This window comes from Syngnathus leptorhynchus, chromosome 7 (assembly GCF_054491065.1).
Source record: "Syngnathus leptorhynchus isolate UIUO chromosome 7, UIUO_Slep, whole genome shotgun sequence".
NCBI classification, from domain to species: Eukaryota; Metazoa; Chordata; class Actinopteri; order Syngnathiformes; family Syngnathidae; genus Syngnathus; species Syngnathus leptorhynchus.
In genome coordinates this window covers 10034833-10053138 of record NC_141201.1, presented here as the reverse complement: position 1 = coordinate 10053138, position 18306 = coordinate 10034833, and the positions used below count along the sequence as shown (strand labels likewise).

The 18306-nt window shown below is 44.2% G+C and overlaps 1 protein-coding gene across 4 annotated transcripts; it reads right to left on the bottom strand.

Moving 5' to 3' along the window:
• Positions 1 to 768: 768 nt before the first annotated feature.
• Positions 769 to 17840, bottom strand: tiparp (TCDD-inducible poly(ADP-ribose) polymerase). Of its 4 annotated transcripts, none has more exons than XM_085916594.1 (7): positions 17614 to 17840; positions 15462 to 16445; positions 6814 to 7003; positions 6352 to 6539; positions 4646 to 4951; positions 3124 to 3381; positions 769 to 2404 (listed from the first exon to the last, which is right to left on the bottom strand). In XM_085916594.1, the coding sequence occupies exons 2-7, from the start codon at positions 16424 to 16426 to the stop codon at positions 2215 to 2217; spliced, it is 2097 nt and encodes a 698-aa protein (XP_085772720.1). In that variant the 5' UTR covers positions 16427 to 16445; positions 17614 to 17840; the 3' UTR covers positions 769 to 2214. The 4 variants fall into 4 exon arrangements, with proteins under 4 accessions (XP_085772720.1, XP_085772719.1, XP_085772722.1 ...); XM_085916593.1 differs by having other exon boundaries at positions 17410 to 17839; XM_085916596.1 differs by lacking the exon at positions 17614 to 17840 and adding an exon at positions 17215 to 17340.
• Positions 17841 to 18306: the final 466 nt, after the last annotated feature.

Genomic DNA, 18306 nt, shown 5'->3' with positions numbered 1-18306 from the left:
CAAAATCATTCTATATTCCATTTTCTACATTTTATATTCTCTTGATTGGTTTTGACTTTTTGCAAGTCCGCAAAAGTCCACCACGTCAACAAGATGTACTGTTGTGTTGGGACAGACGGCAAAGCCCCCCCCAACCCCCCCGCCCAACCGCATTAGACACGGCACTCACGTCATACCCCACTGGGTACGGCTTTGGGTGGGTAGCCTAAAAGGGTGTGTGATGGGGTGGAGAAGGGTTCTCTACTGACAGAAAGGACCCAATAATCACACCATGAATTCTCTCGGCAAGCTCTGGGAGTAGTGTCACGGTGAGAATATTTGAAAGGATTTTAAATAGTTAACATGACAGCTGCATAGCTTATCATAAATAATATAGGACCGTGAAGAGGAACAGGATGGGAAGTTCGTGTGTTTGCCTCCAAAAATATCCAAATACTTTCTTAGTTTGTTTGTCAATGTGCAAAGGCACGCAATATGTTGAGTGGTAATTTCTTTGAGGCATTCTTGATGCAATCAAGTTCATGTTCTGTTGGAAACATAAAGTTTAGCGACAGCTAAATATTTGTTAAAAAAAGAAAACCTTTTTGAGAAATCAAATTCTAGTTGTATACTTCAATTTCTTATCAGAAAAAAAAAGTTTTGGGGTTTACTGGTAGGCTTGAATTAAGGTGGTTTATATGAATCTGCCAAAACATTGTGTGTTCAGTAGAATATCTAAAAAAAAAAAAATGAATAAGATTTTCATCACCAACATGTCACATTAAAATGACACACATGACAGCATAATTGCTTTTACATTTTTTATTCAATCAATGTTACATTAAACTAACATAAATAAACATTTTTTATGAACAAAAGGCACACAAGTTCAAATATAAACAAAGAACGTTTGTACAATTTGTCTCAATCAAACTTGTCTACAGTCTCTGAACACACGATAGTGTGTGTGTGAGAGAAAGTGGGAAAGAGTGAGAGAGAGACAGAGAAGGAGAGAGCGAAAGAGAGTGAGAAAGAGAGATAGTGTGTGTGGGAGAGAGAGAGAGAGAGAAAGGGAAAGAGAAAGAGAAAGAGAAAGAGAAAGAGAAAGAGAAAGAGAGAGAGAGAGAGAGAGAGAGAGAGAGAGAGAGAGAGAGAGAGAGAGAGAGAGAGAGAGAGAGAGAGAGAGAGAGAGAGAGAGAGAGAGAGAGAGAGAGAGAGAGAGAGAGGTTTCATTGCTGCGGCCTCAGCATGAAAACTTTACACTTCAATTCCCCCTTTCGGAAACTAAAGCGGTGGGCGCCAAGGCAACAACGCCAACCAGGAACAGTTGCAACTTCGTATGAGTCCTCCGCCTGGAGGTTTACAGTACGTCGATGTCCATTTGGAAAAAGTCATTCTCAAAACACTCGTCCACTGACCGGGTTGAACAGGCCCCGAGATTTATGTCCACTAAATAGAAACACGCAACACGTCGACTTGAAACTTGAAAAAAAACAAAAACGTAGAGGCCAGCTTCTGGGAAAACACACAAGGTTTTTTTTTTCTTGGTTTTTTTGTTTTTTAATTTGTTTTGTTTGAACAAACGGTGTGGTCCGAGTTATTGGAAGCTTGAGTTGGTTGCTTGCTGCTCCCTTGAAATACTCAACTCAAAAATGCCAACCGTCTACTACGGTGTGACTTGCGATGCAATTGTGTTCATTTACAGCCAAACGACTAAGGGATAAAAGATTAAGGGGGATAACATTTGATTTTCTTGAATGATCTAGTTAAGTTTACGTGGTTTAAGACTTCAGCCCAAGCACGGCTGTTGCCAGCTGCCATCCACCTTTGAATGCTCAGTACGTTTACATGCACACATTCATCAAGTAGTAAGTTCTGCTCTCCGTGTACTGGATGTAGACTCTTGTGAATTTGATGTGATCCAGTTTTGGGTAGAGTGAATTGGAAAAGGAGTTATAGGGGTTTCAATCCAAATCCAATGTTTACTTGTAATTAATAAGGGTGTTATCTCGTATATGTCAATGTGACAACGCACTGAGTGAATGACAAACTGTTGCTCCTCAACGGTCCAGTTGTATCCAGTTAAGTCCGGTTTTGACTTGCCTGTGGTTCTTGACAACAGAGCCCAGTCCCGTTGAATCCACTTGAGAACTTAGCTTGAAAGTGTTTTTGCTTTAAGCCGTTAGGTGAAGTTAAAGGAGGCTAACCACCTGAGCGGCCGAAAAGAAAGTATCCTTAGAGGGCTACCGTGCTGGGTACCTCCTCATAATGAATGATGAAGTACGGGTAGCTCTGGTCGTCGTTGAAGATGACATAGATCTGAGGGTCAACCCAGTTGTCCACGCAGGAGTCGTACAAGTCACTGGAGGCGTCGCGGGGGTTGATGGGCGGCGGTCGCCGCATCGAAGGATTTCCTACAATGAACCTGCACAGAGACGAGGGCATGTGGAGTGCATGTCGACAATTAAGAGCATTACGTGGTTTTCAGACGAACCGCTGTCTGGAGAGTTGCGGAATAATTCAACATCTAGAAGGAGATTCGTCTAAATTTAATGACGACACGGCTGCCGCTCTTTTGTGTGCCTAAGGAAGCTTGAATAATACAAGCATCAGAGCATGAATCTTATGCGGTGAACGTATATGAATTGAGTCCATGCTACTACACTATTTGTTTGTGTAGGCCCTAAGGAGCCGTAAACCAGAAATCTTGGCGGCGCTCTCTGGGGTTATAAATAAAATAGATTACATTGAGGATATTTACCGCCGTGCACCTTCAAAGCATTAGAGAGAATGTCAGTGTACAGTTCACTTGACTTGAATGACTTGACTTTGTGGTTGGTGGTGGTTCTTTTCACAGGCAGGAAACCTCCTATGTCAACAATATGTCAATTTAATATTTTCTACTTATTGATAGTTTTGGGTCAGTCTCCATGTGCATCTGCAATTCTTTAAATTACTGATCAATCTAAAGTGTGGAAAATGTGACGGCGATATGAGAATTCCGCACGACGGCATTGATATGCATTACGTTATACTACAAATATAGTTTGCATTTTTAAATTAAGTTATAGGTGATTGTCCCCTACACCTAACACCAAAGAAAAAAAAAAATCCACGATTTGGATTTGATGGTCCAACACACACCTGCCAGTGAGCACTTTGGCCAGGAACATGCAGTGGACTCCTTTGGCAGAGCGCTTGGAGAAGTTGTGCGAGTAAACGGCCTTCCGGGCGAAGTAGGAGCCCTGACCGAACATGGTGGCGTGTTTGCCGCAGACCCGAGGGTCAAAGTTGTGCTTGCAGATGCCTTCCACCACGTCTGTCGAGGTGCCGTGGAAGAGGTGACGCTCGCTCAGCAGCCGGTCCATCTCGGACATACGCCTGGACATATACTCCTTCTTCCTGTTGGAGTGGACAAAGAATCTGGGTCACACACTGACATTAAATCATTTGTGTTAAACGTCACATGCTGATAGACAAAAGCAGGTGATAAAGCTTGAATCCCAAAGTTGTCATCACCACCGTGTTTGCTCTAAAACTAGTAAGAACATTCGGCCTAATCCGTTTCTTGAGCAACACACGCACACAACTCGTTTGATGCAAGGGGATCAATCGGGCATGCGCAGGGGAAAGCCAGCTCGGCGGTGACCCTGGCATGACCTGCTGTGATCCCGCAGCTTGGGACCTGACACAGATGGCCACGGCATGCATCCAAACAGCCGGGCGTGCACACTCACACAAAACACACACACACACACACACCCTATAGTTTGCTACCATTAAATTTTATAGCGCACTGTGCATTCCAGATTGAGCCTTCACGCCTACCCGACTGCAAATGCACATACAATTAAACACACACGCCATGAAGGATTTTTCTGTCAAAACAAAACAGGGGATGTAATCAAGCCATGTTCAGAATGGGGCCTCACTCTCAGAATGACACAACGTCAGTTATTATGAAACCCTCGCAGTACCAGTCTGAGTGTGTGTGTCACCGTTGATAGGACCCGCCCTACCACCGCAGCGACTTGCCCACTGCGCTCACAAACGGAACATCACAGTCACCCAAACATCACCCCATCCGCTTTATTCGCAACTCCAGCTTGCTCTCACGAAGCCCAACCGGCGCAATTCTTCCTCTTCCCCCCTTTGCAGCGTTTCAAAGCCCGCGCTATGTAATCACGTCTCTGTGAGAATCCAGTTGAGTGTGAAACGCTCGTTGAGCACAGCAACAAATATGTGGATGAAAGGGCTGACGCATTTGATTTTTCTGGTCGCAGCAAAAGATGGAATTAAATTCAAGACTGCGTCATTATCATCCTGCACAGGTCAATGACAAAGCATTTTGTTGGATCTGTATATTGTTGCAGCATTTTCTAAATTGCTCTCAATTCAAGTCTTTCTTTCAATCCAAACTTTCGCAACTCATAATTCACTGATATATACTGCAAATAAATCAACAACATAGTGCTTCAGCTACCCAATAAAAATGCCCATTCATGGTCTCAAACTTAAATTTGAGAAACCATAATGTCATATTTTTCGCTTTGCTTGATTGATAAGAGTTCAGCAGTGAAACACATTTATATTCATCCTTAACCCGGCAAGAAATTAAATGGGAACAGCAGAGTGAAAAGGACTGATGGCGAAATCCACAACTCACCTTTTGTACTTCTCCCAGAGGAAGGGGTTTTGTACCCGGAGTATCTTAATGATCCTGAACTTGGTCTCCGCCACCGTTTTGTGGAACAAGCTGTACACGGTCCTATAGCTGCGGTCGTCGCGGGACACGGGCACCTGTAGGAAGTCTTGGCTCACTGCCATGGGCAACCACGTCTCAGGGAAAAGGCTTGGCGGGTTGGTGGTCGTCGGGGAGAGTGGCTGCGACGCCGGGAGATCCATTATTGAGGCGAATGAAGAAGAGGAGGAAGAACTAGACAGTGGAGATGAAGAGATGCCACCCAAAGTCCTAAAACAGAAGATATAGTTTGTTTTGTATTTAATTATATTACGTACATCATAACGACTAGGGTATATTTTATGACCTTCTATATACGAATTGAAAGCGTCATCGACGCCATGCTGCTTATGTTTACAAACGATCATTCAAGCCTCGGCCTTCCGCAATATCCCTCCGGCTGTCAACACCGACGCCAGTGTGGAACTGAGCCGAGAAAGCCAAACGGCAGACGAGAAAGCGACACAAATTACAGATTGCGGCACGGTCATGGAGTCAGAAAAAAAAACATTTTGTCTGTCATGTGGGTCACTATCGCCGATTTGTCTGTCAACTTTCTGCTCAACCACTGAAAATGCAGCCGGAGCCATCAGCCATAAGAACGTGAGCTGGGTTGTGCTGTCAAAAGATTTTGATCAATTTGACTCTAAATCACACTGACAGTTTTCTTCGTCCTGTCTGTCTGGTCTCGATCTCGCGCCGCGATCGACGTCTCGATCCCCACGGGGCTTTGAAGAATAGACACGAAGCCATTGTGAAATGAAACAATAACAAGGGACCGGTCGAGTGGAAAGGAGGGAGAGTGTCACTCAAACAAATGACCTCAACCTTTAAGCCTTACACAGACTAATACGCATGCGCACTCACACACACAAACAAACACACACAAACTTGTTTTGGACACTAAACCCTTGGGACACTGCATTCACTGGAAAGTCTCAGGAACAAAATCCCTCAGTCCAAATTCCAGCTCACAGTCACGTTTCACACTCCATTCAACCGGTCTGGAAACCATTTAGCGCCCTCCATCTTTCACTTTCTTGGCCGTACGCCTCGCTTTCTCACTTGCTGCCTCTGCGCGTCTTCTGCACCCACCATCTCATCTTCTTTCCTCCATCTCTGACACTCCTACATTTTCCCTTTTCATAGCTGCCAGGTCCTGAACGAACAGCTCGTTCTAATTCGCTCAGTGTGGGACGAGAACAGATGACTGGCGTGCTGCCGAGGACGTGAAAAACTCTGCAAATGAGGTGAGATGACACTTGTTTTGAATTTGGTATCACATTCTTCTGGACTATCACTGCAGCGAGAGGTGGGAGTCATCCCGCTACGTGAGAAAATGGCTGCGAAGAGAAGTGGGAGCTCTCAAATCAGCTTATTTCTATCCTTGGTTTCCTGTTTTGTTTTTTTTCCAATGAAGATTTTGTTTCAGATATTTTTCTGTTCCCGTCTCACTCAGTCAGTTCCACCTTTGCACTCGGAAAACAGCGTTGCACAAGAAAATTTGGTGACCTGATAAAAAACCCTTAATAGAAATTTTTTAACAGCGTACGTTTTGAGTCTCAATATGGTGTCTGTGACATGGCATTATTTGCATGGTAAACACAACAAAAGTTCAATCTTTTACTTACTCTAGGTGGGGTGCGAGCATCACTGAAGACATGAACATAGGTCGCTTCTTGATCTGCCGTCTGAAGCCAAACATGGCGTTCTGCTGGAAGCCCTCCCTGATGTTTAGGATATACTGGTTCTGGAGCGTAATGAATCGCACCTCCTTGAGACCTCTTAGAGTGGCCTTCTCTATAAGCTTCACCACAGGCTATTGGAAAGGAAGACGAGATGGATATGGAAAAGAAGATCAGTAAGAGTGTTTTTCTTTGCACAAGTCAATAGAGGAAAGGAGTGGGGGGGAGTCATTATAACCTCACACGAGGTTGATTTGGTTGGGAAAAAATGGCTGATAATGGCTGTGTAACAAGTTTTATTGTCATGTATTGGGATCAGCATGTATTGATTCCACCACGGCCGCTGGCGAACTGATTGATCGAGGCAGAGTTAATGTGTCTGCCCTCGTGGTCATGAGCGTGCCTCACCTCTGAGTATTCCCTCCAGCCAAAGTTGTCTCTGCAGTAGTACTTCCACACTGTGTGACAGCTAGGGGTGGGGCTTGGGTTTGTCGCGGGCATGGCGAGAGGATTGACGGGAGTGGACAGTCGGCGGACGCGATCAAACTTTAGGTCACAAACCCGCATGGCTCCAAAGTCCAGGGAAAACACAGAGCCCCTGAAACACACAGAAAAAGGAAAGATGTTCATGGAGACAAATCTCGATCATTTGAATTCATGGGGCATGGTCGCAATTCACAAAGTAGGCTTAACACGGTGTTTAAGAGCAACATGACTGTGACAGTGAGTCAGTCTGAACAAACATGACTCGTGCATTCTCTGGGAGTGAACAAATAGAAACTCATGAGTGCCATAAATAAAACACAAAATATGCACAGCATGTAAAGTGTTTATACACAATGAATCACATGGTGTGATTGATAATCTTTCTTTAGCCTTAATTTCGGTGAAGAAAAAGGTGTTCGGAATTTAAAACACTTCTGTATTGACTCAAACGTTTTCTTTAGTAATTTGTTTAGCTATGCATCCTAATTGCTAACATGTGTTGTATGATAACGGTATAATATGTGGCTTAATTGGATCCAGCGTTGCTTTTGGAACGACAAACAAAAGTCATTTCCAGTTCGATAGAGTCGTTGCTCAAAAATGCATTTAGCCTCGTGGATATTGGAAAAAAAATACTGTAGCTTACGCATAACCTCTTTTAAGCTCGCTCTGTCTCACGAAGTGCGGGTCATCACCTCATATTGGGTGGGTGTGTGTGAGGGGGGGGGGGCAGTCTATCTACACTAGTCTGCCATATGGCCTCTGGCAAACAGCGCTTCTGGGTCAGACATAACACTTGCATAAATATGGGCAGTATGTACATACTGGCACGCTAAGTCACAGACAGTCATGACGTGCGCATGTGCGAACCCAGACATACACACGAAAGCATCAAGAAAACAATCACACTAAATGTCCATTGATTGACAATGATGTAGGTCTGTCAAGTTAAAAGCAAAAACTGTCTGGTCGACTCTAAATGCATGTGAGAGGATGAAGGCGCTCAGCCATCTTCTCACTAAAAAACAGTTGAAACAGCTTTTTCAAACAACACACCTTCTCCATTCATGTGCAAATTCACTGGATCGTGTCCAGTGGGCCGACTTCACAAACTGCATTCCTGGTAAATGCGGTATCTGCCCAAGCAATTCTCATACTCAGCAAAACAGGTAAACCTCACACCAGACTTATTTAAATTTCTCGAGCAGGTAAATTTAGGGTTTTCATAAGCTGTAAAATGTAATCATCCAATCAATTATCATCAATTATGAAGCAAGGACTTGTTTATAACATTGCATGTATGAGTGTTGTGGTCCAATGGGTTCATTTAGCAGCCACTGCACAACAGCATGACAAAACAAGCTGTCGAGTCATGCCTCCACACACTTCTCGATCGACTGTATGCACTGCAAAAACTGCATATTCTCAATGTTTCTACTTGGCCGTCATGTGACTGAATCAATGTTTGCAAGAGGAAGTAAAACTGGAATTATTACACTAAGAATGTGTCAGTCAGGAAGAGCTTCATGCAAATTTTGAAACTATGTTCCAGTAATTTCAAAATGTTTGACGATGACATCGAAAGTGAATTGTGACTGTAATCGCGGACTGAGAAAGAGGAAGAAGAAGGATGCAGCTGGGTGAAAAACAAGAAATGCGGGAACATGCACAGCACAGGCGAGTGGATTCAGATAAAAGCACATTCGTAATTGTTTCTGTGTTTTGATTGACTGCTTCTTTCCTTTTGTTTTGTATGGAAGCCCTCCGGATGCAGCTGCACGTTCCCACCTCTGAACACATACACACAGCACAGTTGTTGTGTTGAACAACCATATTTTCAAATGTTATTATCAGTATACAGAGTGCACTTTACAGGCAGCCTTCCCGCCTCCCACATTCCCTTTGTGTCTCCCACCGTGTGGCCCTAACAGACAAATATTTGGACAGCAGTCAGGACACTCAGTGATTTTCATCGACGTTTCGCTGAGCTCTAGCTGCCCTCCCTTGCTCCTAACTGCTTTGTAATGTTCCAAAAATAAAATTCCGCCGGTTAAATTAAGTGCACTCAAACGAGGTGCTTTGGACACGAAGGCTAATCTAATGTTGGAGCGGGACTTTTTTTTGGCACTCACTCTGGCAAGAGCAGCTTGATGAGTTACACCAAATAAAACATCTGCTGACTTGAAGCGAGGTGTGCTAAAGGTGTGGAGGCAAGCTTTGAAGAACAACAACAAAAAAAACGGCCAAACCTGCTCTCTTCCCAAGCAGCTGAATGTTAATAGTTTGTACTGCGACGGGCGAGGCGATACTGTTGCTGGAAAAAGAACAAGCCTTCTCCCCGTGTGAAAAATAAAAAATTCAAGCAAAATGACAGTATTGGGGTGGGGGAGCTGTTAATCCCCATTCCCACCCCTGCATGAGCATATATGCTTTCTAATTTTCTCACAGCTACTCACACAGACAACCAAACCCACACAAGAACCTGCATACCAGCATCAGTCATGCCAGTGTGAACGTCACAGACAAGCAAAAAAAAAGCATTCACTCACATGCATTCTTTAGACAGATTCATGTACACACATGCAAGTCTTCATCCTGACATGCCCCGATAAAACAGTTAAGATCTGCTGACAAATGCTTCTTTCACACAAATATACACACAATACGCCTGTGACACATAAGTACACGCGCACACACACACACACAGACTTATGTCATGCTTTTCAATTTTAAAATGGGACACATTTTTAGAACCTCTACCTACAAGGCAGAGTGTGTAAATGGCATCTAGTTGTCGACAAAATTTTGAGAGGGCTTGGACAATGAGCAACAATCTGCAATGTTTTCATGTTGATTTTGATGGTTAGAACTGCCTCTTTTTTTTCAGGGTGACATTTTATTCATATAGTGAGGATGTTTTGACTAACACTAGTTCAAAGTGTCTATAATATTTCGACGAAATTTTGACTCAGCATAGCTGACCCGCATTTTTAAATGTGTCATTATTTTTAATACTGACTGTTTTCATTGTTGTTCAGTCCAAACATTGTTTATCTGACAGATAGAATCAAAACATGGGACATCACAGTTTGTTTCAGTTAACATTAATAAATAATTGTTGTCTTTTGGATATCCATCAAGGACATTAAGACTAACAGAGAGGCTGAGCTACACCTGACCTCACCCTGCTGATTCACGGTGTGCATGTACACACACGCACACACACCTCATGTTTGCACATTTGCAACAGCATAAACGCAAAAGACAAAACAATCTAGTTTCATAGAAACTTTATGACATAAATCAATGTGCCTTGACATCAAAATTGCACGCATGCACTCGGACACACACGCACGCACAGTGTGTGGTGTCAGGTCACTTTGCCCCTAGTCCTCTGCGACTCTTAATGTCAGTTAATGACAACCGAGCCTTTTATTACCTGGCTAACAAAAGAGCCCTATCTCGAGCTCTCATTCGCCGGCAAACGCACACACGCACGCAGACACACACACGCTTTGTCACGAGGTCATGCGAGAATTAGCAGGCTGTCTTTCAAGTCTGAAAATATGCCCTTATTACACACACGCATACTACAGGAAATGGTCTTGAGACATTCTGTTTTCTAGATCTAACATCACATGCTGTGTTCTAATCATGGCTAGAATTACAGAAAGTACAGACTGTATAAAAATTCACATGTTCAGCAGTATAGTGTTGTTAACTAACAACTGGCCTGCTGGGATTATTACAGTGTAACTTGTCCAACTAGAAGTGATGACGTCAACATTCCCGCTCACTGCTGACTTCACGGTGGAATAAGCAAACCCTTCCTTCCTGTTTGTCATATGGCTGGGATTAAGCTTTCCTGCGGATAATTCAAACATGGGAACGGAGTAGCAAAGAACTCAGACTCGCTTTGCGACACATAATAAGAATCCGAAACAAAAGTACAGCTGACAAGATGTTGCTATAACAACGGTCAAGCTTATTAAGTCAACTAGTGCTCTTGACCTGCCTCTTGGTCTTATCATTTGACTGAGGTAACCACAGTGACCGTCCAGGGCGTGCATACGTGCATGGTCTAATGAATAGACCAGTCAAATTGAGCCTTTATAGAACATCATCAAAGAGATGCGGCACCCGGCTAGCGCAGCATAAAGCTTTGACAGAACCAAGCGCTGAATTCACCAGAACTTTAATGAAGTCACAGGATCAACTTTTAAAATCGCAAAGCCACAATAAGCACATGATCATAAGATGCAATTTACCACCAGTCAAAGGTCAGTCCTGATAATAAATACTACACTTTTATCCATTTCAAACAAATGTCAAAAGTCGCTATAACCGCATGATAGAGATGAACAACAAATGACTTGTTTTACTACAATGGACAATAAGAATTTATTGACAGCTGACGATAAGAATTTATTGACCACTGAGAAAATAAACACCACATAATTAAACTTTATACTCCTACACAGCAAATCTTAACAGCTGGGTTAAAAATAATAGCAGCAACAATAATCTGGGTCAAAAATTGACCGACCCGCTACTTGGGGCAGCTTGATCTAACTTTCTACGATCTAGGTTATCAAACAACCCCAAAAGCCGGGTCAAATTGACCCAAGTTGATTACAAAGACTTTAAATTAAGATACAATAAATCAAACAATAACTTCAGGTCAAATTGACCCAAGTAGGTCCATTTTCGACCCATCTGTTTTTAGGAAGACTCGCTGATGGTGTAGGCATACACTCGCCTGAGTCATGTGCACCAAAGTGGCTGAAATTTGCTTTTTGGGGGGTGTGAAGTTACTGTGGGCAAACAAACGGGCATTGTGAATGAGCTTGGTTCTTGCATGAACATGTGCTTATCATGACAACGAGGGTCACTTGAACTCTCCAACCAGGGATGGGCAAAATGAGTAATACTCAATTAGGCAGTTCACAGTTTTGATGATTGTGTGGATAATTGATGAGCTTAAAGCAAATGAGGCAAAATTGAATGTGATACTTGGCTACAAAGTGTAAAACACAATTTGAGCTACATTAACGAAGACATTTGCCATGCAAGTCCTCGGAGGAGCAATAATATGCTCACTAAAACGCTGGCATTGAACAGGAAGAAGTGGAAGAAAAACACAAAGTCAAACCCACTGAACATTACTAAAGATGTAGTACCCGTTTGATGCAAATCATTTTATTCATCAATGTGTTGAAATCACTTTTTTGTCTTTTTTTACTTTTAAATGTTTATATTAAGTGCCAGTGTTCCAGACATTCCATTAACATAAAAATGATAACAAAAAAAGAAGAGTGATGGCATTTCCATGGCCGGATGTCGCACAGCTGTGTCCCCATCGATTATTACATGGAAAATTGATTTTTCACGTGTAGCTGTGCATCTGTTTCTACTTGTGTGTGTCTCTTTTACTGATATTGGTCATGGGTATCAGTTTGGAGAGGCAGGAAGTTACTTGTCAAATATCGGTAGAAAAAAAAAAATCTAATGTATCCCTAATTATTGGGATCTTTGTGTGTGTGTGGGGGGGGGGATGGAATTTTATTTTCCGACCAACCTTTCCTTTATCCCCTGAAAATCACAAATTTACTACCTGAAAATAACTGCCTAAACAAGCCAGACTTGCTCAATTGTTGGACTTGGAAGAGGTATTTGTCATGCTTAGGTGAGGGGGTCACGTGAATGTGGAATGAATGTGTTTCGACTGAGCGTTCCGTTTTCACGCTACAGAGTCAAACTTGCTTTATGAAGTGAGGTAATTTTTTCTACTTCCCGTCTGAACAAAACCCAAACCAGACTGTGATGACTGTGAACCATATAAAAGTGTAAATTTAAACGAGCTTGCATGCTCCAATCTTTGTGTCATGTGCAGTTTCTGTCACAGGAGCCAGCTGAGCCTGTCTGGGAGAATGAGGGCGGAAAACACTCACAGCCCAAGTCGGTTTGACATCAGCAGGTGCGTATCCTGTTTGAAGAGCACTTTGCATAAAGCTTTGGTTGAAGCCAACAACTCTGACATAAATCTTTGTGCATACAAGCAGAGCTAAAAATGAACACAATGGATCAAAGTTTCAGGGGGTTCAGATGATGAAGCACTCTTGAACAGCTCTTTTGGCTCATAGCGCACCAATCGACATGGCCAAATCCGACTGAACTGCCAGGGTGTGCAGTTCGGCAACTAGTTTTCATCAATGGACGACAGTGGGCCACTGGCTTGATTGCTGGTGAACTGTCGCAATGTCTAAGAAGTAACATTCAATCAAAAATGCCAAGTCATTTTTTTGTCAAATTAAATTGTAGTTAGCCACTTTGGCAGGCCGTAGGGAGACCAAAAGGATCTGGAATTTCTATAGGACACTTAACATCTTCAAAGGATTGTGATTGATGAGTAAAATTGACTATAGTGGAGAGAGTACAGTAACCTGTTTATATATTCACAACTAATTTCACACAACTGCACATTCTGCCTAATACTGCAAACCCAGGGTTGAACCTAAGGATCTTCCCTTAATCCTCAAATCCATCTTTGTGAAACTGGTCCCAAGTGATGTAGAGGACAAACTGAGTACGATGATAACAAAGTGAAATGCCTTGGCAATGTGAATCGCTAAGGTTAAAGGGGCATTCGACCTTAGTGAAGAAATAAACAAAGAAAGAAAACCAGTGGATTTGCATTTATTGTTGCATCATTGCACTGATACCTTGAATTAGGCTGGGGATCAGCCAGATCCCGATAAAACATCATATTTAGTTTGACAATATTATAATTATTTTTTAATATTCATGTTGTCAGAGATCTGGTACTGTCCCTGCTGCATACAGCACACAAAGGAATATTAACTAAACGGGCAAAACTCTTGTAAACAGCTTCTTAGAAGTACTTTTTCCATTTAGAACAAGGTCAGCGTGCATGTTCTCATTGTGTGTGACTATGCATGCATACTGTACAGTTCCGCAGTAAACGGCATGCTCCTTTATGTCACCGTAACATTGCTTTGCTAAGTGCTCGTATATGTGTGCGCCTAACTTTGTGGGCGTGTGAGAGGAGAGTGAAAGAGAGGTTTATCTCTGTCTGCTAAACGGTATGCGTGCGAGCACTGCGAACCACTGAGCTTCCCTCTTCTCGTTCGTGTGAGCATCTGCGTGCCGAGCAGGGAGAAAGAGTGAGGGGGGGGGGGCGAGAGAGAGAGAGAGAGAGAGTGTGTGTGCTCGTGTGTGTGTGTGCATGCGTATGTGCGCGTGCATGCTCCATTGTGTGCATGTCTATGACCGAGGGAGGGATAGAAGCTGCCAAGTGCGGCTGTGTCAGTGACCGCACAGGGGGGTCATAGAAGTTCACCACGCTCTGCCATGAGTGCTCTAAAGTCTGCTTAGGACAGAGCTGCAGCCAAGCAGAGGGCTGACTTACAGGAAATGAATCACAAATATCACAGCAGGGAGAGGGGAAGTCATATGGTGAGGAGCCAATAGATTACCTTTGTACACAATAATAGAAAAACAACCCTGTGCATATAATTAGAGGCTTAAAATGATAGAAAAGAAGTCTTTTTTTTTTCTTTTCATATGCATGGATCAAATAAAAGCCAGATTTACATCCACTTGCACTTGTGCATAGCAGCCCCCCCCCCAGTTTGTCAGCACTGGTGAGAGCAAAGAGGAAAGCGTGCAGTGTTTCCAACACAATGAATGAGACGTTGCTTATCAACTACAAGCAGCATATCGGCTTACTGCAGCATTGTCGCCATGACATTGGCACCTATCCATTTACCATGCGGTATCCTTTGGAAATACTTGCAACATGACAGTATCTGGCACTCGAAATGTGTTATAGACCTCTATTGTGATGCATCTACCCGAACTTATGAAGCTGCAGTAGTATATCGTGTTTCAGTGGCATAACGTCGACATAAATTATTAGAAGACAAAAGATATTACTAATTTGTAAAAACAATCCAAAGAGCCTTTTGGCATGAGAGTGTGCACCTGCATTTCTTTCTGACAACTAAGTTGAGGAAACTCTGTTTTATCTTGAGAAGAAACGGGATACGGATTAAACGTTAAGCTATTTGGATTCGAAATAAGCACCATTTACATTCCATGACTTGAGCTGCCAGGTTTTGACATGGATGAAAATTGTATATGCGCCTAACATAATGTATTTCAACTCTCATTTTCATTGACATGCCCAAGCATCCGGAGTAAACACATCATGCCAGTAACACTGTGTGACGACCCGGACTGAAAGGGACTAAGATGAGAGTCCAACAACAAGAAGCGAAATTGTCATAAATTACGGTTGAGATCTGAAGAAAACATAAGTTTGATATTACAGCTTTTGAACTTAAAAAAGGATCAAAATGAGATGAAACAATATTTTCAGACAGGGTATCGTCTGTTCCTAATAGTTGTGGGTTGTCAACAAAAGCTTCTCAGTGAATATAGAGGCATTGTAAAACAACAAAAACACAACGACTTGTACCGAGTGACAACACAAGCACGGGCAATGCAAGGGCAGTTAGAGGAAATCACAATGAAAGTGGGACACTTACTGATACTTGAGTCTGACTTGGTCATTGTCCGGGTTGCAGTAGAGTCTCTCCATCTGTTCCTGGGCTTCATCGGCTATGCTTTGCCACGTCTGAGTGTCGCTCCTGCGGATCTGCCAGTGGTAGGGCAGGACCGTGTGGTGATGGGCGCAATCACTGCCGTAAACGCACTGTCCTTGGAGAAAATCCACACAAATGTCCACCGAGTCCGACTGGTGTGTGTGATACTGAAGTTGAGTGAGCAGTTCAAACACCAGGTCCAAGGAGGCCTCTTCACTTTTATCCTGAAAAAGCACTCCTTTGTCAGGTAGTTGGGCTGGCAGGAGTAGGGGGTGGGAGTCCTGGAGGGCAGTGTAGTCTTTAACAGGCGGGGGATTTGGGTGAGTTGAGCGCTCTTTACTTTTGATGGCTCCCTCCTGGTGTGAAGCTTGGGGTGCAACTATGGGAGGCACATCCCTGCTGGCTGAGGTTATTGTCCCTGTGCTTCCCGCAGCCCTGAGGGCTGCCTTGGGTCGCTCCCCCCGCCGCTCCGTCTCCTCCAGCTCCGCAGTAGTATCGGCCATCTCCACATCGCCAGTCCCCGCTGCGGCGGCATCAGCGACCGGCGGCGGGTCTTTGAGGCCACATACTGGGCCGATGCAGTTCTGTTTGGCCGCGACAGCCGCGCAAAGGTTCCCCGGCGTGCGCCCCGCCTGACTCCGCGGCACAAAAACACCATCCCCCGGCATGTCGCCGCTGAGCAGAGACGTCAGAATGGGCTCTTCCAAGGCGCGGTGTAGGCATTTGGTGTCGATTTTCCTTTGCTTCTTTTTGAAATAAGGTTTCACCAAAGGTATTTTGTCCGCCAGTCCCACGATCGATTGTTCCGTAAAGTCTTCCCCTTCGTCCACATTTAAGCTCACATCCAGCGAGATCCCAGTCGGTACACCCTCTGCGGATTTCTGGAGAATGTGCAAAGTTTTATCCATGTTGCACACCTCGGCTGTCCTGGGTGGAAACAGAAGATAAATAAGGTAGTCATCAAAGGTCATTCATGTCTATAACGTTTGAAGTCTTTTTTCCAATGTGAAGTCAGTGATGAATAGTTTTCTTCGCTGTTAACTCAAAACTCGCCTTTCCTTTCCTTTCCTGGAAAGAGAGCCCGCACCGTCTGTGCGCTGAAACGAAACATGAACTGCATTTAACACCTGCGGCTGCGACCCGACGATGAAATAACAGATTGGATCGCACTTGGACAAGAACGTCAATACAACTGCGTCGGGCACGTACGAGCAATAAATTGGGGGAAAAAAACGAGCTATTTGCAAGCAGCACGTGAAGCGGAAAATATATGACTTCATCCAAGTGGTGGAGGGGGGGGGGGGGGGGAGACAATTCACTTCGTTTCGTCTTCTTTCCCTTATCTTGTGATAATTGTCTAAAGCCGCTTTTATTGGAACGTTCTAGGTGACTTAGAAAAATCGGTATTGCTCCAAGAAAGATAAAATCACAACTGTGGCACTGAACTACCCCCAACCCCCCTTTTCTTTCTCCCTCCCGGGACGTGGTATTTTTGATCACGAGAGTCCGATACGCAGCTCCGGGTCGGCTACGTGCCGTGCCGTGCACACACCGTTGCCCCCGAGCAACTTTGCACGTAGCGCACCGCGCACACGCACACACGCACGCACACAGGGACCATATCCACTGCGGCGGAACAGCGACAAAGACCACTCCACACCAGAGCACCAACCGCTGGGTGCCTTCTTTCACCCACCTTGCTCGTTAGCTTGCCCGCATCTTTTAAGAAACGTTTCTTCGTTTGGAACGAGGCTTCTTTACGGCCTACGTATATTCCTAAATAACATCGGCATCACGTCTAAGACCTTCAACGTCCTGGGTCCACCCCCCACCCCGAGAAAAAGAAAGAAAAATACCCCCCCCCCCCTCTCTCTCTCTCTCTCACCCCTACCTGTGCGACAAAGTCACTCGGGTCTCGGTGGTCTTTGGTAGGTTACAACCGACGAGCACATCGGCGGAGCCCGGTCGGTGAGCTCCACAATATCTGTGCGCGGATGAAACGGTAGTCCGGGTAAACCTCGTCGTGTCTCTCCACTGCCCCCGCCGCTCTCATGCTCTGCCTCTATCTACCGCATGTCTCTCCGTCTCTTTGTACCTTTGAGCCGTTTAGGCATATCAAAGAGATCAGAAAGCACAAGGACAGGAACTCTTGCTCAGCTGTGAGAGGAATCGCTGTGCGGTACTGTGCTGACTCTCCTTTGCCGGGACAAGACCCGCCTCCTAACCTGCAGGAGGTGGGACTTGAGATCCGGACTTGAACATCACGAGCAGAAGAGTCGTCTAGTGGTGACCGGAAGAAGTTGCAAGAGGGTGGGAGCCAGCAGGCGCCTTTGTTCCCCTTGGTCCTGCATTAACAATGGCCAATTGTCTGGTCCATGTACTACTGATGCTGAATTTGAAACCTACTAAAGACACACGCACACATTAATGGGTATAATTGCAAACATAAGCACGCGCAAAATAGCGTTTAGTTGGTATTACCAGGCCGAGACACTGAACTAGGACATTGTACATGATGCAACAGGTTTAATCAACATTTTTTTTACACTTATGCAGACATACATCTTCAATCAAGAACTGACAAAAGACAAAAAGTTGAATTGCAAAAAAGATAGGGAATTTCTCATAATTCAACTGGAGGACTGCTTATAGAAAGACATGTATTTCATTTTAAGTGGTGCTGCAGTGTTTGTTCAATGTCAGCTTCCGTTCACTTTCCGTTTAACCAGGAGTTATTTTTCTTTTTCAGGAACCTGCTGAGCTGCATGGCCTTGTGGCCACAGTTTCA

Coding starts and splice junctions, on each gene's coding strand:
- tiparp (XM_085916592.1), bottom strand. CDS start 16,489: ATGACCTTTGATGACTACCTTATTTATCTTCTGTTTCCACCCAGGACA. Junction 6,540..6,813: donor GCTGGAGGGAATACTCAGAG/GTGAGGCACGCT, acceptor CCTTTCCAATAG/CCTGTGGTGAAGCTTATAGA. Junction 4,952..6,351: donor ATGCTCGCACCCCACCTAGA/GTAAGTAAAAGA, acceptor CTTCTGTTTTAG/GACTTTGGGTGGCATCTCTT.